The sequence below is a fragment of the Dreissena polymorpha genome, chromosome 16 (genome assembly GCF_020536995.1).
Source record: "Dreissena polymorpha isolate Duluth1 chromosome 16, UMN_Dpol_1.0, whole genome shotgun sequence".
NCBI lineage: Eukaryota > Metazoa > Mollusca > Bivalvia > Myida > Dreissenidae > Dreissena > Dreissena polymorpha.
In genome coordinates, this window is record NC_068370.1 from 42,202,837 (window position 1) to 42,229,594 (window position 26,758).

At 37.9% G+C, this 26,758-nt stretch overlaps 1 protein-coding gene across 1 annotated transcript; it reads left to right on the top strand.

The window, feature by feature from the left end:
* Positions 1-689: 689 nt before the first annotated feature.
* On the top strand, positions 690-25,016 carry LOC127861417 (uncharacterized). Its single transcript, XM_052399885.1, has 28 exons — positions 690-845; positions 2,544-2,755; positions 3,564-3,803; positions 4,075-4,227; positions 4,469-4,917; positions 5,054-5,219; positions 5,525-5,701; positions 5,864-6,013; positions 6,148-6,732; positions 6,865-7,208; positions 7,318-7,500; positions 7,991-8,255; positions 8,429-8,576; positions 8,785-9,042; positions 9,189-9,446; positions 9,625-9,865; positions 10,095-10,308; positions 10,505-19,738; positions 19,931-20,266; positions 21,295-21,460; positions 21,622-21,806; positions 22,028-22,257; positions 22,373-22,484; positions 22,640-22,715; positions 22,863-23,038; positions 23,258-23,576; positions 23,798-23,994; positions 24,335-25,016. The coding sequence occupies exons 1-28, from the start codon at positions 794-796 to the stop codon at positions 24,626-24,628; spliced, it is 15,420 nt and encodes a 5,139-aa protein (XP_052255845.1). The 5' UTR covers positions 690-793; the 3' UTR covers positions 24,629-25,016.
* The last annotated feature ends 1,742 nt before the right edge of the window (positions 25,017-26,758 follow it).

Below are 26,758 nucleotides of genomic sequence, written 5' to 3' on the forward strand. Positions count from 1 at the left end.
TAGTTGGACTTCTTTTACGATGTAATGAAACGCTTACGCTACACTGAAAAAAACTGCTGAGCCATTTCATAGACGCAATGAGTTATCGCCACCGTTTTAGGTTATGAAGTGGAATGAAACTTTCATTTGATTTCATCGATATCAGAATCTCGGCTGATGCACATATTAAGATGATACACAAATTGTTCACATCATGTATACACTCGAATGGGCATGCATTACTGGAAATCAAAAGCATGTGTTTGTTTAACTCATTTATGCCTCCAAAAAGGCCTTGGCAAGATGGCATGATGCGGCGTCTCATCTGGGTCTTTGCTGTTCGCTTAAAGAAATTTCTGTAGGAAATTTTCTAAATATAAAAATAAATATTCTAAACATCCCTAATTTTGGAAATAAATTGATCCAATTTAGAAAGATGGAAGAGTCCACTAGGCTTGAATGGGTTAAATTATCAAATGTTCGTAAAATCGTGTTTTCAATATTGTGTTTCCCCTAATGCATATTACAGAAACTCGAATTTGATTCAACAACACAAACATTATAAAACTTTATCACTCTCGCATTCACACAGTCTCAGCCACATTTTCAAGTCGTTGTACGCTTAATACAACATATACGGTATTGCGACTGTCCTACTGAATGATAAAACTTTGTACTTGGCCAGATGCTGAATCAGTGATCAGTCCTGTGATGTGCTGGACTATGCACCCGCTGATGTCAGAAATCGCGCTATATAAGCCGCGGTACGGACGGACAAACTTCAATACAGTGAAGATTTACCTGCAAGCCCAACATGGGGCTACAACTTTTGTTCGTCCTCGCCCTTGTGGCAGGATCACAAGCAGGTAAGACTTATTTTATTATTTTAATTTTAGTATTATTATATTTTTGAACGGTGTTAGTGTTTAAGCTGTGAAGCTATTGCCATAGTGGCCATAGTGGCAGGTCGATACTCAGGTAAAGATTTAGATATCTTATTTTAACATTCTTCATTATGTATGCGATTCTTGCGACTATTTTTCATATTTTGCTGCTGGTGTTATTATCATTTAGGTCTGAACAAATTTACTTAAATAGGATTTCTTTATTAAACAATTTTCGATGTGCCTATTGTGAAGTTGTTTTAAATGTTGTTGCAAGATTTTCTCAAATCTCATGTTCTTATTTAAAATATATTCATGGACTTTGTTTTCGGAAGATTTTTGTTCATGATATTTGCTTAAATGGTTTGTTTAGTTCTATTTCACTTAATTATAATAAGCTAATTGAGCATGATCTCTATCGAGGTGATTATTGGTATTTTACTATGGTTATTATTGTTAATTCTTTTTTTAATTACTTATGCTGAATTTTAATTACATTTGTTATTTATAAAAATCACGTAACATTTAAGTCCATTCGTAATCGAATGTTTATTTTTTTATCTATTATTTATTTTTATGCTATCAAATCATACCGATTTAAGAGTGCCCTGAACTAATACTAGTTTTAAAAAAATCTGTATTCAAATGTGCAAAAGCATTAAAATCGCATCCGCTTTCTTTACTTACAAACACAATATAAACCCATTTATGGCTAATGGACTATCCCATCCTTGTAAATTGGATCATTTTATTTCCAAAATTAGGGATGTGTAATATATTCATTTCTATATTTAGAATATTTCTTACGGAAATTCCTTTAAGCAAACAGCGCAGACCCTGATGAGACATCGCATTATGGGGCGTCTCATATGGGTCTACGCTGTTTGCCAAGGCCTTTTTTCTAGACGCTGGGCATAAATGGGTTAAAATGACTTTAATTTCTTTCTTATAAAAATAATGTATCCGTTACTCTCCATTACCACGTTATTGTGCTATAGTTTATATATCTACTCTGCTGAACTATTATTAAGTCAGATTATAATATGGTTTTCATTACTCGGTCACAATATAACTTAAACAATATGATATAATACGTCTACTGTCATATGCGGACAGCCTAGCTAAAGATTAACCCGCACATTCGCAGTCAGTTACGGAGCTGCGCAGTCCGCTATAAAGTGGAATGGGTACGAGCTGGTCTGTAGCTAAACTGGCCGCATATGTTATAAGACCCATATTTGCATGACGCGGCTCATATTGGTATGAAGAATGACATCATTGCGGCTTTGTATTTCCATTTGCTTCCTTACATAAACCACTTATAAGCATAGTACAAGGTGTCATACGTTTGCTTTCGTTCACATCGCATGTGTAAGAAGAATAGATCAATTAAGCATTTACATGGACCACATGCTATCCCATTTCATATCGCAGCCACTTTTAAATACGTTTCATAAAGTAATGACGCTAAGCGTACATTAATGTCTGTAATATAAAATCAGAAAGTTGATTTCATTAAAGTAGATGAACATGTAGTATTCTTTTGACTTAATTTACACTGTGTCATTACTGTAAGATCTAGATGATTTAACATTGATTAACTTCACAGTTTAATAATGTTCCTTCATGGTACTGTCCGTTAAATCGTTATAACCCTCATATAAATGTATTCTATTTCAGGTCCAATACAAGATATTGTTATATCCGACAAATGCGCTGCACAATGCACGGTATCAAGCAAATTCAACTACAAACCGGGAACGACCTACGAGTTTACGTACGAGACGGACGTACGGACGGCCATACAGGGTGCATCTGAGGATCATGCCGGAGTCCACATGGTTTCCCGCGTATTTCTGGACTTTGTCTCCAAATGCGAAATGGTCATGAGGGTAAGTGCGTTGAGCTCATGTCGAATGAAATGACACGTATTGATGTTAAAGTTAATCACGGTGGCGTATTGTTGTCACACTTGACACGATATATCAGTGTTTTCATGTTAAAGGGACTTGTTTACAAGTAAGCAAAACAACACGGGAATAAAACAAATGCTCAAATAGTAAAACAAGACTTAATGAATTAAATTCAAACAAGAAAAAATAATAATCCTAAGTTAGGGAAAGGTTAAACATTTCGGTTCGTTTATCTATTATCATCAATCCTATCGGTTAAACTATATAACGTTTTGATAGCGCTTTTCATCGATAACCGTGGACAATCCGTATATATTGCGCAAGGACCTGTAACACCGGACGGCGTTGCCTCAACGACTGAAAGTTTTCGAAAAAAACATTTTTCCCTTGCTTAATTATTGTGTATTGTTATCCCAATTGTTATATACATTATATATTATGTGTTAGAAAAACTAATAATAATTGATATTTTTGAAGATATGAAATTCTGTCAACAATAAGTTCCCATAATGTAAATGTTCGTACATGTCCCTGATTAATGCAGTGCAATGATTGAAAGTATATTATTTATAAGCATACTGTTGAAGTTCATTAGCGACAGCCTTAATCATTTTGTATACTAAACTGTATTCGTTTTTAATGGTAATTGACTACCTCCACGACAAAGGAGGTAGTTAGTCCAATGTTCTTATATGTATCACAGTGACAAACCATTTTTAATAAGGTTGTATGTATAAAATTAATTAATACAAATTTAATTCAACACACTTTGTACTGGGTGTTGCAGCTCAGTGACGTCAAGCTTACTGAACACGACCCAACTACGTCATCAATGAAGCCTGTGACGTCAACAGATATCGCACTGCTGGAGTCCAACCCATTGACTGTCTCCTTCCAAGATGGCAAAATTGAGGATCTGTGTCTGGCCAGCATGGAATCTGACAAGACGCTGAACATCAAGCGGGGTATCCTCTCAATGATCCAGAACAACATGGACGACATTACATCAGCTCAAACAGTCAAAGAGGTACACGTGCATGCTTGCAATTATATGTCATAGTGCCGCATGCGGTGACCTATTCAAAGTATTAAATCGTTTAGCATCAAAATGTTCTTAAGTATCCTGAATTTTCATATTCTTCTTCCATATTTAAGGCATTTAAGGCAGGATATGCTAAATCATGTAAAATAAGAATGAAATTAGTAGTATTTGATACAGAATAAAAAATCTCAAATTAGTCACTCGCTAAATTTATATCTTAATTACAAGATGTTCACATTCCGTATTATTTGTGTAGTCTGATATTGCCGGAAACTGCGAAACCCAATACACTTCGGAAGACAAGGGCTGGTCTAGCAAACTCATCAAGAAGTCCAAGAACCTTCTGGGATGCACCGGACGCCAGAACGCCAATACCGCAATTCAAGGAGTTCCTTACTCAAGCGACTCGGTATGCAAAGGCGCCGCTTCTTTCAAGTGTTTCACATGATACTATATTCCTATTGCTTTCGATTATCATCAATGTTTTGTTTATTTGGGGATATATTCGTTATTATAGTAATTTTTATCACAGTTTCAGTTATCATACTAATAAATCAACTATTCAACTGTTATTTAAAACTACTGATAGTCTCGTCGTTATAAATTAGCAAGTAGCAGATTATCATCTTATTACGAATTGTCTAAAACAGAAAGTGCAGTCCATGCCCCTCCTCAAGAGCTCACAGGAATGCGAACAAGAAATTGCCAAGGACAGCGGTCGTCTGAAGGTTGCCACTTGCCACGAGAGACACACTTTCGTGCCTTTCTCACGCCAGGAAAGCGGGGCCACAACCCACACGACTCAGACCCTTACATTCGTGAAGGAATCCAAGTCAAGGACAAAGTCTGCAACGGTGCAGACGCGGGCTACCTTGCAGTTCCAGCAATCATCTACCACTTCTATTTCTGGTATTCAAGACTTGGAGAACCAGCTGATGACAATCTGCTCCCAAACCGCCAATGGCGTGACCATGGAGACGCCGAAGCTCTTTACTTCCGTCGTGCTCACTATGCGGTCACTGACTGCCACAGATATGGGGGCGCTTTACAAGAGAATCAAGAATCAGAGCGTCTGCCCAGAAAACAACGCACGTGTCCTGTAAGTTTATGAACAACGTGTATTCTTTCTGATTCGTATATAAGTAATTTATTCAACACTTATCCGACAAGATATTAAATCACTTTTGCGCGTAAAATAATTTTAGTAATTATTCAATTGTGTGTTGTGAATTCAGGAAGTTTTTCCTGGACGCTGTTCCAATGACCGGTACTTCTGAGGGTATCCAGTTCATGACGCAGCTCATTACTACGTCCGTGGTGACCGGAGTAGAGGCCGATATGTGGATGACCACTCTGGCTTTCATTCAGAACCCAAATCTGGAAATGCTGAACATCGTTAAGGTTAGCATTTATTATTTAAATTGTAAACCACGAGGCATAATTAATCAACATGATGTTTATTGTTGTGACTTTTTATGATGGTTACAACTCAGTTTAAGTTGTTAATAATCACATGCCTATGACTAGGATCCAAATTCCAGAGGGTTATTTATATCCGTGTTGTATTCAGTTAATTTTCATTTTTTTATCTTTAATAGACATGTTTGAAAATGTATGTCATTAAAGTATGATAAAATCAAAATGCGTACTATTCAAAACGAGCAACTAAAATAATAGCTTGCAAATAATCCCGATCATTGTAAAAGGACCTTCTGAGAATGGACACCCTTCAAGAGAGGGCAATGCTCTCCGTCAGCGCTCTTGTTCACTCCGTGTGCAGAACCAACCAAAACTGCGAAAACTTCCTCGAGGTAAAGAAGATCATCTCACTTCTGGAAAACAAAATCGCAACGTCCTGCAAAATTGAAGGCGACATGAGGACCGTAAGTCACTTTCTGTTGTTGTTCTTTAAGCTTAATGAATTAAGCCTGTATACATAATTAAAAAATACGTTAATAAAGTTACAACTGTCTTTTACTATGTGAACACTTAAGCACTATGGTTTTCATTATTTTTGGCTTTAATTCATGAATATCTTTATTCAGAGTTTGTTGGCCATCCGCGCAATCGGAAACGCTGGATTTGGAACCAGCGCCATAGCAACTCTGGAAAAGTGCTTCCGTCGCCCTGAGAACCCAATCGAGATCCGTATTTCCGCGGTTGAAGCTTTCCGACGAATCCCCTGCTCCGCTGACGTGAGTCTAACACAATTGCTAGTTTAAATACTTATTCAAGCTTTCTAAAGTTTACAGCGCGTTGATTGAGTTTCGTATAAACTGTTATTTAACTAAGTAAACAAACTACACGTTCACATTTTGGCATATTGTAGAAACGCGCACTGTTTGAGGTGCTGATGAACACCGAAGAAGACTCCGAAATCCGAATTGCCGCATACAAGACCATTATGGAATGCGCATCTGATGACTCTATTAAGCAAATCAAGAAGGTTCTTGCCAAGGAACCGGTCAATCAGGTCGGATCCTACATATGGTCGCATCTATCTAACTTAATGGAAACATCTGATCCTCACAAGCAAACAATTCGATCAATCCTTGAAGACGAAACCCTTAAAGCAGAGTTCGATATGGATAAGAGGAAGTACTCAAGAAACTACGAAGGTTCCATCTTCCTTGAGAAAATCAACACAGGCGCAACAGTTGACAGTGACATTATTTGGTCTTCAAAATCATTCATCCCACGTTCTGGTATGTTCAACCTCACCGTTGATCTTTTCGGAAACGCTGTCAACCTGTTCGAGATTGGTGGACGAATTGAAGGACTCGAATACTTCCTCGAATCATACTTCGGGCCAAACGGTTATTTCAGTGAAACCAACGTCAAGGCAGCTTCCACCGAAACAGCCGTCGACACCATCAAGGCTGATAAAATGAAAATTGATCGCATCGACAAACGGGTAAGTTTTTCGGCAAGCAACATTTCTGAAGTGTTTATCTTTTCTTGTCAGTGTCGAGTATAAAGAATTTTCATCCGAATTAATTTAATTTAATTTCCGTGTATAATATATTGTATTTTATTTCACATGTAGTTGGGCGTTTCCATGGATGATCTTCGTGGATCGCTGTACCTTCGCGTATTCGGCAACGAGCTGCGCTACATGAACTTCAATGGTCTTGATTCACTTATGAGCCAGAACAACATAAATTTCCTGGATGTACTGATGAAGCTTGCAAATGAAAACGATTACGAGTACAGCCACAGCACAATACTTATGGACAGCACCATCGTTATCCCAACCAGTTCCGGCTTCCCACTTAGCCTGACCGTGAATGGAACAGCAACTGTTGATTTGAAGGCATCCGGCAAAGTCGACATTATGAAGTTGGCCTCTTCTCCAAGGTCTCTCGATATCCACGGACTGATAAAACCAAGGTAAATAAATTCACTATTGCATACTCTTACTGAAAATAATATATACACGACAGCCTGCAGAACAATAATAACATTTTCAAAGATAAGGCGTGTCTTTTTAATTTTTCAGCGCTGCTATTGCAATTTCGACAGTAATGGGAGTGGAAGCTCTTTCAACTCGCGTTGGTGTTAAGATGTTATCCACACTGCACACACGCACGTCAATCCAAGGGTCGATTTCACTATCGGAAGGATCAATTCTGCGCGCACAGTTCGACATGCCTGAGGACAAAATGGACGTAATCAGTATCAAGTGAGTGCTTATTTTGGTACATTATAATTCCATTATATACCTTATGCTGTGTCATGTTAGTGAAACAGAAAGTAAAATGATATCATTTAAATGTTGTGAAAACAGAATTATTTATAAGCAACAGCATGCAAACTGCGAACTCACATGCGTAGCACATGCTGCACTGATTAATATCAATAGCTTTTAAAAAGAGGCGTCAATATGAGAAGTCGAATGTTGTAATAGTAAATATAGATTGCATTTTAATTTTTATTTTGTATATTATCCGTTTATATTTGCAAATTTTGCACTATTACATAAACTCGTTCATTGTGTATATTGTTATACACACATCATAAGATATATTGCTAGTCAATATGTTCAGTGCTAATAATTTGGATTTACAGATGGATGTCCCTTTTAATATTTCGAAATAATATATTACTTAATAGGTAATTGATGTTCACATAACACAACCTTTGTAAAATATATAAAACGTGTATTTTTACAGTTCTGAATTTTACACAATTCATCGCGATGCAGAACGCGCCCAAAAGATGGTTACAGACAATCGTCAACGTTTGATTTCATGTTCCGGGTCAAAGTTGGCTCAGATAACTGGCTTGGAGATCTGCAGTGAACTAGAGTACCCCAATGCTTCTTTAACCGACGCTGCCCCATATTTCCCCTTCACAGGACCAGTCAGTGCAGCTGTCACTCTTTTCAAGAGGGATTTGAAGATGACTGGCTACAAACTCGAGGCTAAAAACCTTCATGTAAATAATTTACTTCAATTTTATTTGTGTATTAAATGATTATGGTATATATATCTCATTACTGATTCAATATTAAATTAATTTTAAGGCTAAAAATCGAAAACGTAATATTTCTTTAACGTTTAAGAATGTGCATATCGTATTTGATTATACATGTGGTAAACAATTTTTAGACCGATTCCGAGAACACTATTCGATTTGAGTTTTCAACTCCCAATTCCAAAATTGACCGAAGCATCGGTGTAGATCTAAGCCTGAACAAGGAGAAAGGAACCGTGGATGCCAGTCTGCAGTCTCCGTGGAAGAAGGGCTTCTTCAAAGGTTTGCATTTGTGTGATATTCAGTAAATTTATCATATGATTACCGTTTTTAGAATGGTGATTTTATAACTATTTATTTTAAAATTTATTTATCAAATATATTGTTTGCTGAAGTTTCTTGTGCTCCATCTGTGTGCGCATTATGTCGAGCAATAGATAAACCATTTGAGAGATAATAAATGGCATTATAATGTTATATGTTATTTTAGGGTCTGTGATCAATAGCCTGTCAGAAAAGACTATCAGCGGAAAGATGAACTGGGATAAAAGCCTGCTTTTCGACATCAGCGGAAGCTTGAAATCCGAATCAACTGCCAATGGCATTTTGTACACGCCTGCTGTGTCTATTAATGTAGCCAAGCTTACTTCAGTCAGTGTTAAAGGTTCAGTGGAATATGCTCCATGGAAACTCTTGAATACGAGCCTTTCAGTTACTGGGCTTACCACCTCACCAATCTCCATAAAATGTATGTCTGTACACACTCATATTGATTTTACATTCAGTTTCTCTTGTTAGTTGCTTAATTCATAAAAGATGATACGCTTACTGATTGCAATTATTCAAATGCATATTTATATTATAATGAGAACGGTGTCTGTTTATATTTTACAGCTGCATTTTCAAACAAGCAGGGCATGATTGTTGCTCAGGCGTCGCTCACAACTGGACCAAAGCGAACTTACTCTCTAGAGTCCTCACTCCAGAAGACAATTTCCAAACAGAAAGTTGTCTTCAAACCCCAACTTAGTATCCGTTCTCCAACCAACGAACTGATAGCATTCGGAGGCCAATACGACAATGTCTTTGGGAAGATGACTCAACTGAACTTGGTGTTGGACAAAGTATTTATCAAGCCAGTGGCGTTGAAATGTAAGCGTATTTTTAATAAATTTAATAATGTCTATATATAAACATCGGTGAAACTTAAACTTTAAGACTGTTAAGGTAAGTTGTCAATATAATAGTAATTGTGTTGATGTGTTCAATTAGTATAGGTAATATGATGTAAGTAATATCTTAATTTCAAAAGTACGTATTTATGTTACAGCCAAATTCGAAACCAAGTCCTTCAAACGCGGTAGAGCACTGAACGTCCTTACCCTCGAATTCGAATCAGAGCCAGCGTCTTTGAGAATAAAGAGTAAAGTGGACAATCGCAACTGGAAGACAATCGCCGCCGACGCAGATGTAACATACGTCATCAAAGGAATTGCGCGAGACAATATTAAATTGACTTCAAAAATGATAAACTTGAGCACAAACACATTAACAAAGGCTAGACTGGCGATGTAAGTTGTTTCTCGGTTGCCTTTCCCTCCAAATATCATTAGAAACAATATTGCATTGTTAAACACATATTTTGAAATTCGATTTTTAAATGTAATAAAAAACAACATAATTTCCCGTTTATGTGACGTCTTGCGAAGAAGCGTGTGTGGGTTGATATTGCATTTTTGTATATTTTATATTTTTGTTTTCCTTTTGTTGTTATTAAATGGGGTATTCGATAAATTTCAGGAGTATGGAATCTAAGAAATATCAAGACTTCAGTTTCAAACTTCTGAGCAACATCAATCACAACAAGCGTACGTCAGCATTTGATACAACTGTATCTTATGGCAACATAAAAGATGCCAACAAACAAATCAATCTTGAAGCTCAGCTTGACCGAAAAATTAAAACCTGGACCGACGCCTCCGTGTCTCTAAACGGCAAACTGGAGATAGGAACTGTAAGAAAGTTAACAGTTTTTTGTAAAAATAGTGTAAAGTGTACGCAGTTGGTCAATTTTATTCACATTTGGCTTGCTACTGCAGTTTAAAATTAAATAAATTCAAGTGAACTACTCATTCTTCATGTTCTGCATTTTTATGACCATTTTTTTATTTATTAAGAAGTCATTACTTCATACAAAAATTTATTTGAAGGGTATTCGGATGGTAGCAAAACTGGACCATGCACATGAGCCAAAGTCGCTGGACTCCGCTCTATTACTGAAATACAACAAAGAATCCATCGATTCTACGCTGAAAATCAAGGATGCGTCTTCTGCAAATTTGAACATCTTCGGCAGTTGGGATCTGAACGTACTAGGTAAGAAGATTAATTTCTTACATATGACTAATGAAACCAGCCCTAGCCAGTTTACCTCTTCGACGAACATGAAAGTCGGAAAATCTGTGAATAGAATCGATGCTAATTGGATCCGACCTTCAGACAGCACATTCAAGATTACCTCAGAAGTTGAACTGAGTATGTTGAGTATGGCCAGCCCCGTAAAACTCGGCGCGGAATACAAATTAGGACCAGAACAGTACATTCTTGGAGGGACAGCAGAGCAAGGCAAAGAAAAGTATTCAGCGATGCTTTCGTCTCAAGTCGATCCAGGAAAGTCCGTTCAAGGTTCACTGGACGTTGGGTACCCCGACCGACATATTGTAGGAAATTATGAAGTATCTGTAAAGAACGGACGGTACAGCAGTCGCTCGGATCTGCGCTGGAATGCTGATGTGGATGATTCACAACGGCTTTCTATTAAAGCTAGTGGTCAAGTGCAGGGTTTAAATGATTTCGACGGATCGGTGAATATCCAGTTACCATCCCGAACGGTTGATCTGAACGTGAATCAAACCTTTGCAAGCAACAGGTACATTTCGCATGTTGAGGCAACACTGGACAACACAAATAAAGTTTCACTCGACACGGTACTGTCTAAGAAGGACGATAAAGTGTCAGGCTCTTTCAAATTTACAAGTCCGATAAAAGGATTTGAATACATTAATTTGGATACTAAATATACCAATACCAGAGACACCTGGACGTCTCAGATAGATCTTGAACGCAAAAAGAATGAAGCAATGTCAATTACTTTTACACTTAAAAAACCATTCGGTCTGACCACAATCAATGCTAGCTTCGTCGGAAAAGCGCCATCCATGGGAGTTAAATCTTTCGAAGGGTCACTTCTACATAGTACAAACAAAGGTATTAAGACAGTTATCAACTATAGCTACAACAAGCAATTTATGAATGCCGACTTGATTTTCAACAATGTTCGAAGTCAGAAAGGAGTAGACATGAACGGACAAATTAACCTTAAGACGTCAATGGGTGACCTTAATAAGGTGTCATTGACCTTGCAACACCAAAGAGATGGTACACGTATGAACACAAACGCAATGGTCGAACTCAACAACAAACTTTACGGCGTTAAGAGTTCTTTGACATATACGATAACTCCGAAGATTTCAACAACTGGATCAATCAATGTAACACTGCCATCAAACGATTTTAGTGCCGTTTGGAACCACATGATGAGTCCCAACGAGCTACAGTCATCTGCCCGAGTATCAGGCAATGGAAAATATATTTCTATTAAGACAAATGGAGTTCAAAACTTGGCTTTGTCTGCTGGAACCATCAGAGGAAGTCTTGAAATTAATACATCTTTCAAGAAGCTCGATAACTTTATTGTCCAAATAAATCATATGCATGCACCTGGAAATGTTGATTCTTCATTGAAAGCGCTGTCAAACAACATGGCAGTTTTTAACGTTGAAGGCAAATATTTGAGAAATCATGATCGTGTTACTTTACTGTTTAAAGCATTAAATCCTCGTTATGATAGCGATATGGTTATGAATCTGAACGCAGACTATTCCGGTAAAACAAAGACAGGAAAAGCTGAAATAGTGCTTACACCTACACAGAAGATTTCACTGGATGGATCTTTGAACTACAATGAGGTTTCCCTTACTCTGAACGTGCCAAATATATCTCCAATTGCTCTTAAAGGAGTCCGAACACTGATACAAAACGGAAATACATTCGACATTACTGGTACATACAGTGATGGACAAACAATCCGTATCTCATCTGTCATCAGCAATACTGAAGTGAACGTGAAATTAAGCTCACCATTTACACCGATGATTTCAGCACAAGCCGTATACAGAAATCAGGACAACAAACTCTATGCATCTGCAAGTTTCGACGCAACGCCCATCGTGGGTCAATGGTCGGGGGTCGCAACACTCGATAGAACAAACGGACTTTCAGCAAACATCATGATCAATACACCCTTAAGGCAGGTGCCGTCCGTCAAAATGACCTTCTCGAGCAGCATGGAAGATACTGGTAGAAGATCATCACTGTCCATCGAATATTTGCCCGGAAAAAATGTTCAACTGACTTCTGTGTACGATATTCGTAATACCAACGACATGGGATTCGCTTTACAAATCATAACTCCTTTTGAGCATTTCTCATTTATTAGCACCGAATTAAAGCATGTTGGGGACTCTTCGCGGTTCGTTTCAAGTGCAAAGATTGAGTACCCGAGAGGAAAGATAATGTCAATTGAAACACGCTTTACACGTGTTGGACAAGTAAGCGGCACACTGATTATTTCAACGCCTTTTTCGAACGACATTTCCGCAACAATCAGCCATGCTGGAGACCGTGCTGACTTCCAATGCAATCTTGAGCTAACCTACACGTCAACACTTCGTGCAAGTATAAAATACAAGGGCACGATAAAGGACTTTGCATCAAATGCGAAACTTCAAATTGGCAATGAAAACTACATTGGAACGGTTACTTTTGCATTAGAACCAACAATAACCGCTTCTCTATCAGCAGAAACACCGTCGTCGTCGTACAAAATGTCAACAAAATTCAATGGAAAACCAACGAACTTCAACAATATCATTGAAGTTTCCGTTCCAAGAACTGGAGTTTTCTCTTCAGATGTCAGTTTTAACATTGAATCTAAGACCGATATATCAGTATCAATCAAAACTCCACTTAAGAGATTCGGTGATATTAAGGGGAAACTGAGCCAGGAATCGGCGTCCGGAATATTTACCTCTAGGATTGAATTACAAAATAACCTTGATGTTCTCGCTGCGACATTGAAAGTAAGCACAAATCCGTCATTTATAATTGAAGCTACTGCACAAACACCTTTTGATGGATACAAGCAGGGCAGAATTGAAATTTCACATGAAAGGTCTTTGAAATCCTTCAAATTACACGGTGAATTCCAACTGAACAAGGATACATCACAAATTGATCTGAACGCAGATATATCTCAAAGATCTAAGATTGATTTAACGATCAGAAGTCCGTACACAAGGCCAATCAAAGGCTCATTTACTCATTTTGAAGTGAAACCACTTAATTTCAAATCATCTGCTGCAATGTCCATGGGTAAAGAAGCAATTACTGCAAATATCAACTTCAATGCTATTACTGGTTTAAAGTCTGACGCTGCTATTACAACTCCATTTAAGGGATATGAGAACCTTAAAGCAACCTTTTCACACTCTGGTGATATCAGAAACTTTAAAACGTCGGGCGAAGCTTCAGTTAACAGACAAGAAGTAAAGTTCGGTATTACATTGGATACTAAAAACGACACAATAGCCACAATTACTGTCTCAACACCATGGGTAGATTCGAAAGACCTTGCTTTAACCTTCCGTCACTCAGGATCTCTCCAAAGTTTTGTCACAATTCTACAGGCGAAGCAAAATCGCAAGACTCTTGGTGGAGAAGTTTCTTTCAATAATGGCGAAATTGTAACCGGAAGTGCGTCCCTTAAATCTACCTTTAAGGACATAGACAATTACGCTGCATCGTTTAGACATACAGGTACCATTTCGAAATTCAATTGCGAAGCCAAAATAGAAACGCCCTCGGGTCCATCTTCTCTTATGGGTACCTTTGATTCCATGAAAGGTATATCAGGAACAGTAAATGTAAAATCGCCTGCAACGAAAGATGCCGAAATAAGATTTACACATTCAAATGTTGATGGTGCTTGCAATTCAAATGTCTTCGTCTCATATGATGGTCAAGTCAAATATTCAGTTCAGTCGGAAATGGTTTCAAAGCAATCATTGAGAAGTGATATTACTGTAAAAACACCGTTTAACGGATTTGAACTTACATCTATCTCGCTCCTCCATGGCAAAGATGCGAATGGTTTCAGAACCAGTGGATCTCTCGTTTTAATGGGTAAATCTATTGGAGCTGATGTTGAAGTTATTCTGTCGCCCGAAATTTCAGCAAACATTAAAACAACAACTCCATGGACAGAGAATTTTGAGACAAGCCTTACAGTACAAGGATCTTTGAGAAAATTTGACTCAAGTTATGAAATCGTTTACGGGACGATTAGCCAACTCCGCATCGAGCTCGATCTCAACACCGATGATACCTATGCCGGTGACCTGAATATAATATCTCCATTCATAGAAAATATAAAAGCCAGATTTAACCACCAAGGCGATCGCCGCGTGTTCACAACAAATGTCGAGATTACTTACGCAGGAAAGGAGGCAACGTCTTCTTTACGTTTCAATTCCGTTGCTGGTATCGACACTTCATTCAGACTTACTTCACCATGGACTAGGGACGTAGAAGTAACATTTAACCATCAGGGTGAGCGCTCCAGGTTTACAACAAATGCGCGTCTAGCATATGCAGGCCAGGACATCAGGTCGACTTTAAATTTCAAGTCCGTTCCAAGCATTGACACTTCGTTCACACTTACCTCGCCGTGGACAAAAGCTGTGAATTTGACGTTTGCACACTCTGGGCCATTTGAAAACAGTCAAACATCAGGTGTTGTAATGTATGGTCAACAAGCGCTTTACACTATTGATTCAAAGATTAATCATCAAACATCGATTGGCATAGATGTCAAAATGACCTCGGCAATCAAAGGCTTCCAAACATTCGTATCTAAAATCACACTTGAAGGAGGCCTAACAGACTTCAAGACACACGCTGAAATACATTTAGAAAAAATTGCATTCATTGGTGATTTGGAGGCTAATCCATCCCAAGGGAGATTGTCTATAATGTCACCCTTTACGAAAGACATTGTTGGATCATACAACATACGGGGTCAGAAATTGACGAATAACAATGCAAGGGCATCTTTAACTTACGGCCAATTGAACTTGATCCAAATAACTACGGATTTAAAACTACCTTCGAATGCACAGTTGTCTGTTCAGCTACCTGTTTCGGGATTTGATACAAGTTCAGTCAAATATACTAAGGCTGGTGACTTCGGCGGCAAGGTTGAAATTCTTTTCAGCAAATCAACCCATGAAATAACTATATATACTAATACAAATGACAAGATTTCCGCGTATGCCTCGATAAATTCACCCTTTGTACCACCGATGTCATTAAGGGCCAATTTGGACATTACAAATAATAATTTGAAATCGCAAGTTACACTTCTGTATAAGTCGATAGAAAATAACCTTGGACTGGAGCTTCGATTAAGGCCCGACTTTTATAGTAAAATTGAAATTAGGTCTCCATTAGTTGAGCCACTGGAATTATCAGTTGAATATAGCGGGAAAATCACGAACTTCCGTTCTTCAGCCGCATTTTCGAAGGGCGATAACGCGAACAAAATCACTGTGAATATGGACTTGGAAACATCGATGAAAGGAAGCATTACCATCGATGCCCCTCTGGTTATTATGCGTGAATCCAATCCGATAACTGCAAGTTTTGAATTACCTTCACTTTACAATGGAAACGTTGTTCTAAGGTCCGCAAGTGACACAATTATAGACGGTACATTTTCCTATAAGATTCAACCTCTGGAAGTATCTCTTTCATTGGAAAACCCTTTCAAAGACATACATGTTTTGATTCAACACGAAGGTACACTCGCTACGTTCAAATGCAAAGGAATTTTGAAAATCGATGACGATGAAACCATTAATGTTGATGCTCAATTCCAGATGCAGCCTCTTCTTACATCATTAACACTTAAGACACCAATTACTGACGCATCCCTAGTATTTTCCTTTGACGGATCGTCTTCGAAATTTATTTCTCAAGCTACAATTACAATCGACGGGGTCGACCATACTGCATCACTTCAGTCGGACTTTGAAACCACACAATCATTGAGTTTCTCAATAAGATCCGTCGCTTTCAGTCCTATAGAAATAATATTCAAAAATACTGCCCAGTTCCCTGAAATTCAAACCAACATCGTGTTTAAGAAGGATGAAAAGGAAATAATTGGAGCCGATGTTAAGTACACTCAAACACCGTTAGAAGGTTATATTTCAATCAGGTCGCCTTTTAAAGGATTTGAAAGTGTGTCAGGAGTTATGACACACAAAGGAGGACTGTTTAATTTTGAAAACCATGCCGAGGTTACTGTTTCTGGCAAAAAAACACAAGCGGACTTGAGTTTTAACTTTGGATCTAAGTTGGAAGGGAAACTGTCTGCGAGTGGACCTTTATTTCCAACAATTTCCACTGGGGTTGAATTTGAAGGAACATCCGATAAATTCCAGGTAGCCTTAGAATATGCAGTCGACTCGAACGTTTATTCAATTGACGCATCTGCTGATCTACGAAACGGCCTGGACTCTTTCGCCACTTTGAAAACACCAGTTGAAGGATATAAAACTGTAACGGTAAAAACCACTCATGACGGTGTTTTCCCCAACACAAACACGTTTGCACAAATTAAAACAGGAAGACGAAACATTTTTACCGCAAGCTCTGAGCTTTCTACAACCAATGGAATGTCTGTTAAACTTTCAGCGCAGTCTGTTTTTTTCCCAACTGTACAAGTTACAATGACACATACTGGCAACTTTGCAAAATTTGGTTCCAATGCTGAATTCAGATTCAACGGACAGCCGACAAGCATAAACGTTGCTTTTGATAAAATTATTCCATCTGGATCATTTGCATTTTCAAGCCCTAATATGAACCCGATATCCGGTATGTTCTCTGTTACCCCAATTCGAAATGGAAATGCAGCTCACATTGAAGGAACTCTGTCTGGTCAAACTTTGTCAGGAGACATGTCGTATTACCTTGGCACTGAACTTGGTGGCTCTGTGTCAATAAAGACTCCATTCCAAGGATACGAACAGATTCTGGGCAAGGCAAACCTACGCCAAAACGCTAAATCCTTCAACGGCTTTATGGAGGCTACCATGGGTCGATCTACAGCAAGTGTACAAGGTAACCTTAATATGGAGCGCGGAATTGATTCTAGCATAAATTTACAATTGCCACTAGGAAAATCAAGTGCTCAATTTACATCTATTGGCTCATTTCCTAACAATGAAAACAAGCTGGTTTTTGACATTTTTGGAGAAATATACTCAATTGCAACTGATATCAAATACATGAACGATTTATCTGCTAAAGTGATTGCAACATCACCAATTCCGGGATATGAAGCAATTGAAGGATCCTTTGCACTAAAAGGTACTCTTGAAAATATGGTTTTCAACGGTAAATTGCAGTATATGACTGACAAACAGATTGTGGTATCATTTGAAAATATAAAAACCGCCAGGAAATTAGAAACAAAAGCAAAATTACTAAGCCCGTTTTCTGAGGACATGTCATTTGACCTGATACTGACTGGAGAACCCACAAACTTCTTTCAAACAGTAACTCTCTCTTTGGGGGATGCCACTAGTGTAACGTCGACTACTACGTTTTCTATTGATGCTTCAGCTTTAAATTTCGTTACCTCGTTAAAAACACTCACTTCTGGCTATCGCGATGAACAGACACTTCAGACAAAATGGGAATCTAATATGCCTTCATTTAAAACCTCAGCGAATGCGCGAGTGTTCGGAAGTTATTTCTCGGCTGAAGGGGAATTGAACGTTGATGATGCAATAATTGCTGCGATCACTGTTAAAACTCCGCAAGACTTTATAGGAGATGTTTCTGTAAATTTTGAACACAGTGGAACTCGCAGGAGATTTTCCACCAAGTCACAGATTCAGTACGGGCAAGGAAAAAAAATTGAAGGAATTGTCGACTATGCCAACTATGATTTGAGACGGCTAAGTGGTTCCTTCGATCTGACCACACCTTTCCCTGGATTTGAATCAACAAGGGCTTCAATGAGACATACATCGGTTACGAATGGGTATGAAAGCAATGCTCAAGTATCTATGTTTGGTAAGGATTTAACTGCAACATTGGAAACATCGAGCACGCCTCTATCGGCATCTTTAAGAATCACAACTCCATTCAATGGATTCGAAACACTTGGTGGAGATGTAAAGTTAGTTCTTGGCAATGGCGAAATGTCCACACAGGCAAATATCGCCTATATGAATGGAAAGACGATTTCTTTAACCTCTGCATTCAACCTTAATTCCGCACCTCGCACGATCAGCATTTTGATTAAAACGCCATTTGTTGGATACGAAACAACTGAACTAAAACTTTCGCAGAATGGTGGACTATTAGATTTCCAAACAACAACAAGCATTACGTCTTCATATCTACCAACCGCTACTGCACAGGCCAGTCTAAAATACGCAACATGGTATAACATGGACGCCTCTGCTTCATTTACAAGTAAGATTTCCAACTTCGAAAATCTGCGGCTTACAGTGAAAACAGGTTCCGGAAGAGGAAAAAATAATGGACGAGCAGAGCTTTCATGGGCACCAAGTAAAAATATTGTTGTTGAAGGAAGTTCCACAGAAAACGGATTTGCTACAATTTTTACAGGAACGGTCCGAACTCCATTCACTATCCTTAAACAAGGTAACTTCAACTCCAAGATTGACAAAAGGGGACGTGTGTTTTCGAACACAATCGGAATACAGTATAATGGAAATTCCGTTACCGATGTTGACTTCTCGATTGACGAATCCGACTTGAAATCAGTCTCTGTCTTAATGCGTGCACCAGTCCAATTCACTACAGCACTTCGTGGATCAACAAAAGGAAAGTACCAAGGAACTATTGAGTTTGCTCAAGATATCATATCAAAGTCAGACAATCGGAAACTAACAGGGACATTTGATCCTGCCACAAACAAAGTAAGTGCCGAATACCGATGTGCCATCAATACAATCAACCTTGATGGAAGCATAAGAACGTCTTATCTGACAATCAATGGCATGACCTACGGATACGATGTTTCGAGCAATTACGCCAAGGTTCGTCTTCCATCTAGAAGCTTGATGTTGACAGGATCAAGCAACACAGGCGTCACGGAGGGGTCCTTTATGTGGGATGCTGACAAGGATGACACCAAAAAGATCGCTTTCAGGTCCCAAATCAGGCAATTGTCCGACTCTCTGAAGGCTGATGTATCACTGATGCTCCCTAGCCTCAGCAAAGTAAGTTATTTTGTAATTAACTGTATTTGTGCAACGGATGGAATAATTCGAGTTGACTACGTTGTGTGTGATCTTCTAGAATTTTGTATTTTTCTAGTGATTTGATTAAGGTTTGGGATATAAATATTTCAATAATACGTAAATATTATCAACATAATGTTTATTTTATAAATTTTATATTTCATATTTAAGGACCTTCAAATTGGTTCTGAAATGATCTTGAACAGAGGACGGATATGGTTTGACGGCAAGACGGAGCTTACCTACTCAAAGGACAGCAGAAAACGGTTTATAATCACATCAAAGGTTGAGGACATTTCTTCTGCTAAATCCAAAAACTACAGTCTTACCTTTGGAATCAGTCATCCATATACGAGCGTTAACGTAGACGTAATCTCTCATGTTGGAAAGTCCGACGACAAAATTACTGGCGCCTTTGATCTGAAATACTTGACTGCAAGACAAGAAACAAAACAGTTCACAGTCAGTGGCTCCGTGGACAGCGTGAAGCGAGAAGTTAATCTGATCGTAAGTGGTTTTACAACTGAATACAGTTTAGTATTTACTCACTGTTCGTCTAAAGTTTAAATTCAATGTTTGTTGCTATATGGCCTCCTGCCAATGCAAATAAACGAACTTAATAAAGTAGTTCTTCTAAATACTCATAACTTATTTTGTTTAAACGAAAAACATTCGGAACAGCTACAAAAGTAGTTATAAACAAGATTGAAATAAACTTCTATCAAATGCATAAATGTATCGCAATATTCTTATTTATATTTGCATAACCTCAGCTCATTATTAAAGTACATTTATTTACCGTTGGTTTTTTGGCACTGTTTAAAAGGGAATGCATGTTAACTTACGCGATTATCATGGAAGCTCGGATAAATAAACACAACAAGAAACTCATTTAAGAAGAAAACATATATTCACTATTTATATTGAAAAATCGACACTTTTTAATCATAAGTTTATGTGAAAATGTTTGGAAACATACATGTGAAGATCTACACTGGCGTAAATTTTCAACGTTCAGATATTATTTTTAAATTCAAAATTCATTGTAACACCACTGTTTGTTATTATTCTCGATGAATTTATGCATGACTCAAACATGATTGTACAAAAATGTCATCCAATATTTGAAAACAAATTAACAAAAATACATCTGTATAACAGCCGCTCGTTGTTCCCATACATAGCCAAACCCTAATGCGAACAAATGTGCAGGAAAAGTCGAAACCCGATTTGTATACCAAGGACTTAATAACGCTTTTTATACAACTTGAATTAGGCATTTCAATTTTACGTAACTAACACTCAATAAAGTGTCTTGATTCAAAAATATGAATGGGGTATATACCATGGTTACATAATATATCATACTGATATAAACGCTAACAGGCCTAAGTATGTATACTTTCGACAAAATAAACCAATTTCTTTAAACGGAACTATCTATCAAACGGAATATCAATTATTTACGAGTTATAAGCGTTTAGAAGATTGAATTCTTAAACATACACCTATACAATCTTTCTTACAATTTGCAGATCGATACACCAATGAAAAAAATCGGCATTAACGGAAACGCACAAACGTCTTCGCCATATCGCCTGTCACTGACGAACCAGTATGACAACAAACGCCCACTGAATACCGTCGTGTCATTTGATTTGGAGAAACGCAGCTTCGACTTCCAGATGAATTACGATCTTGGTAAATAACAGTGTTATTCTGAATGTTTATCAAGCCAACATTGCAAAAATTGTACGGTTTAGTAACCAATCGCTTTGAATGTATGAACTCGAATGAAATATATGAAACTTGTATCGAATATATGAAACTCGTATCGAATATATAAATTTCGTAATCCACAGAGAACCCTACCAGCGAGTTACACGTGAGCGCCAAGTACGTAAACAGCTCCGCTGTTGCCGCTGAAGTGTACCACGTGGTCAACCGACAGAAGATCACCGACGGTCTCGTTGCACTGCGCCTCAATACCTCTCACCTGCTTCACAGCCGTATCCACTGGAGACCCGAGGTCCTTGCTGATTTAAAGGTCAAATAGTAAACTTTATTTCGTTTGTATGGGATGCATGTCCTTGTATTATGAACAATCTGAAGATAATAATGAAGAATATAAATCATATATACATTTCTCTTAGAAATGAAGGCTCTTTTTGTATAACGAAAACTACGCCATTTGCAACATACATAAAGTCTTTAAATTCGCAAGTGATCTTGTTTTTCCATAGGTGTATCATTGTGCTCTCTTTATAGACATTCTCTGCAAGGAAGACCGATGCTTACATTCGCCAGCTCCGAAACTTTGCTGATGTTGCGGGGGAGGGTATGAGCACTGAGATACGCGAAAAAGCTGAACGATTCAAAGGCTCCATCAACGAAGAGATCGAGCCCATAGCTGCAGTCGCTGCTGTCATGTACGAACGCAACGAATACCACACACGAGATATTGTAGATGCCATCGTCGAGGCAACAGAAAAGGCCATGTAAGAAAATTCAAATAACTTAATATTTTAATCATATGCTCACCACAAACACCAATAACTTTGCTCCGATTGCTCAAGGAATTAAAATATACTTTCGGATTTCTCTTGATGATAGGATGAAAATCAGAGACGCCTCGAAGGTCACAGAGGAATACAGGATTGAACTCTCCGCTGAGCTTGAAAAAAAATTGTCTGAATTTGTAGAGATGTCAAAGAAACAAATTCAGGTAACTACAATATACGTATGTATTGCAATAAAAAAAACTGTTTCAAATGCAAATAAATAAGATATACTCCAGTTTTTAAAGTAGATATACCAAATAAAAAGCACGTAATTGATTATATTCAGCATCCCTACACTGTTTATTTATATAACTTTTAGAGCGCCATTTTGCGGCTGCAAACAACTAGTGCGTACAGTGTGAAACCTATGGCTGATCTGTACAACAGTCACACAGGTACTTTTATTTCAAAGATTTATTTTATTCGGAAAGCATCCAGATCATTTCTGTCGACATGCTAAAATGTTGCAAATATGCAATGAGAAGAGAATGTTTCGCTTATGTTAGTACGTTTATACATGTACAACTATTGCTGTTTTACAGCGCGACTTTACAACCTGACGGCGCCTCACGTAAAGTCTGTGTACGACAGATACAATACATACGTCGACTACATGGCCCAGATCGACCTGACACCAAAAACCGACATTGCCAACCTATTCAACTCCGCCATCTACAGTATCCATGACCGTCTCAGCTCAAACATGGTATATCAACAGGTGAGTGTTCGTGGTTTGTAATGTACCATATAAGTTTAATTAGATACAACTAAAGAAAGTATTATATCATTATTGGTGGCAATAATAATATTTCACCTATGCCGTTGCTGTTTTATCGGCAGTGCAATCTACAAACCTTTAAACATACAATGTACATACCTTACCACGTTATACATAAATATGATGAATCAACCCTCAAAGTCCCTTTCAACATTGCAGAGCCGAAATGCCTACAAATACTGGGAGGTTCGTGAAAATTCTGAGGCGGTTGCCAGTGCCATCTTCGACTGGATCAAGGAGGAAGTAGACAGGGAACTCTCGGACATTAAGGCCATTTTGGTCAACCTCAGGAATACAACGACTGTTACCGTGTACGACCCAGAGCACGGTGAAATCCAGGCCGAGGTGCGCCTGCCGTTTGCACTTAAGTCCCTTGATGAAGTGCCAACGTACGTCTTCGATACGTCCAAGATCAAGAAGTACATTCCAACAATGCCTACCATTTCCATACCAAACAAATGGCTGCCACCATATGAAGGTACGCGTTAGTTTAAACTTAAAGTTGATGTAATGTTCGCCAATGTCGTGTTTTAGTTACGACTTTCTCGCGCACAATTTATTTAAGTGAATGTTTTTGTGTAAGTAGTAACACAGAATATGTTAACTTCGATACATGATTCTCTTTATTGTTAAATTATTGTAACGTCTGAACTATGCGTGGATATGACAATGGTTCCCAAACTGAATGTTGTATTGCAGCCATGGCTAAGATTGTGGGCAACAGGATCACCACCTTTGACGGTTTCGAGTACGACCTGACTAGAAGCTGCTCGTTCATGCTGGCTAAGGATTACGCTGACGGCAACTTCACAGTCGTTCTTCACAACAAGGAGGGAAACAAAACTCTGGCCATCCTGGCTGACGGACGCTCCATTGAGCTCTTCTCCAACGGACAGGTGTGTATTGTAAGACTTGAGGCTGCAAACCACGCACACAATAGTGTGAATTCGGTAGACATTGTTATTTGCTTTTGTACTGTGTTATGCTCATTTTAATAAAATATTACATGAAATAAATTACGAATACAAATAAAAGTATAGCTGACTAATAATTACATTGTAATTTATAATTGCTTGACATTGTAACGATTTCTCGCGTTCCTAACACTCTCCTTTTTTGCTGACACGCGTTCGCTTATTTGGCATGAACTATGCAGTGTGCTAAACAAAAATTTATAAGCACTGAATTTTCATTTCAATACATTATCGCTTACATGATTTACACCTTCCTTTACAGGTAAAGGTCGATAACAAACCAGTCACCACCCCCGCCATCTTTAAGTACATCACAATTACCTCCCTTGAGGGTCGCGTGACCATTGACGTTGCAGGCCACATTAAGGTCGACTACATCAAGGACATGGACTACTACACGATCGTCATGAACGGCTTCTACTTCGGCAAGACCAACGGCCTCCTCGGTAGCTATGACAACGAGCCCAACAACGACATGATGACGTCATTTGGCAAGCCTATCAGCGATGCTGACCGCTTCGTTAAGACGTGGGACGTTGGGTCTGGCAAATGCTGAACATTTTATTGAGTTTAAACCATAAACCCAAAACCACGGAACACCCAAAACCACGGACTACCCAAACCACGGACAATGCATTAAAAATACAAAAAAATATATGTGATTATATGTGATTATAATTGAGCTTTTTAAACTTTGAGCGTTTTACACGGAGTGCTATATTGCCATCATGAAATTTCCTAACGTTCTTTAACAAAGAAACATGTGACATTAGGTAGAAACTCTACTTGGAAATAAGATGGAACACTGAGATTTCGTAAATATTTGATGTATTAAAATATGGTTCAATTTATAATAGTTTTTGACACAATTAAGATCTATATTGTCGATTAAGATCTATATTGTTAACGTATTGCTCAATATAAATAAATCAAATCAAAGCATCTCAATTTGTTACATTGTTTTTCATATAATGCTGTTGATTTTCATGTTACGCAGTTGAAAGTAACTGTTGATACATAGTTGTACACAATTGTACGATGATACCACACCGATACAATCACATCAGCAGAAATATAATTACATTCGTACCACAACGGTCAAAACTGGCGAAGCGATCATAGCTCAATAGTCAAAGGTGGAATGAAAAATATCGGTATAAATGCTTACCAACCTCGTAATGACCCGCGAACATTTTAGTCGTGTTCTGAGAAAACTGGGCATAATACATGTGCGTAAAGTGGCGTCTCAGATTAGCCTGTGCAGTCCGCACAAGCTAATCAACGACGTCATTTCCGCTTTTATGACATTTTTTTGTTAAATGAAGTCTCTTCTTAGCAAAAATCCACTTGATGCGGCAAGTGTCGTCCGTGATTAACCTGTGCGGACTGCACAGGCTAATCTGGGACGACACTTAATGCACATGCATTATGCCCATTTTCTCAGAACGCGACTCAGTAGATGGGCCAAGCTCTGGGAAAACGAGACTAAATGCATGGGCGCGATCTATTGTTCCGGATTAGCCTGTATATACCGCATAGACTCACTAGTGACGAGTGTTTCCGCCTAGACTTGATTTTTGTGCAGATCAGAGTTCATTTTTACAAAATAATGCATAGCATCAAAAAGTGTCGTCCCTGATAAGCATGTCCGGATTTTAGAGGCTCATCTGGGACGACTCTTTACTCACATGCATATAACTACAGTTATCACATATAGCAATTAACAACAAAATACCGATGAACACTCAATGTATGCTGTTTTCTTATTTGTGCAAAGATCAGCGCATATCTAACTTTAAGTTGATCTTGTTTACTTAAACGTATTTTTGCATCAATTCACAAGAAAATAAAGAAGGGCTAGGATAATGGAATGCAGTTTTAATTGTAATAGCCCAATCATAATACGATTAACCTGTGTACAAAGAGAATACTCGAACACAAAATGAGTATTTTTATTCAATTTTGAATACCATACAAAAGTATCTACTTCCAGAAATAACACTAAGTAAAAAACACGCACACAGATAAATAAATATTCATATTTTATAGAGGGAGATACTATTTCCGATGAAATAACGCATACGAGATCAGTTTTTCTAACTGCAATCGCTACACATGTGCGTTAAAAAAAAATACATTATCCATTTCATACACTGGAAGTTCATACAAGTACACGATACATAGGATCAATTATTATATTAGTTCTATAACAACATGTTTGCATACAATATATTCCACATTTGATAGTGCAAACTATGATTAAATTAAATACATACAAATAATAATAACAACTCATTTCAATCGTCATTCCTGATCTGACCGTAACCTAGAGTTCGGGGGGGGGATATTAAGACTATATATATATATATGTGTATTTTAAATATTTTATTAGGTTATAACAAATAATATACGTTATATACTGAATATACTGAAGTACGTCTTGAAGGAAGAGATTCCGTAATCTGGAAATAATGATAAATCATTATTTAATAAAAAGCATAATAAACAACTAGATAACAAAATTAATGCTAGTTCAATCTAGTGGGCATATTTACATTAACATAGCATAAATGGAAAAATACAATTTCACATAAAATGCATCTTCTATAAATATAAACATTACAGAATATGCAGCATAAAATTACAATACACAAAAATACATAAAACAGATAACATTTGCAATGAA

What these genes read in the sequence shown, in the direction of transcription:
- LOC127861417 (XM_052399885.1), top strand. Translation starts at nt 794, where the DNA reads ATGGGGCTACAACTTTTGTTCGTCCTCGCCCTTGTGGCAGGATCACAA. An exon ending in TTGAAGGCGACATGAGGACC is followed by an intron (nt 5,702 to 5,863) that starts GTAAGTCACTTT and finishes ATCTTTATTCAG; the next exon opens with AGTTTGTTGGCCATCCGCGC. An exon ending in CAAGCCAGTGGCGTTGAAAT is followed by an intron (nt 9,447 to 9,624) that starts GTAAGCGTATTT and finishes TTTATGTTACAG; the next exon opens with CCAAATTCGAAACCAAGTCC.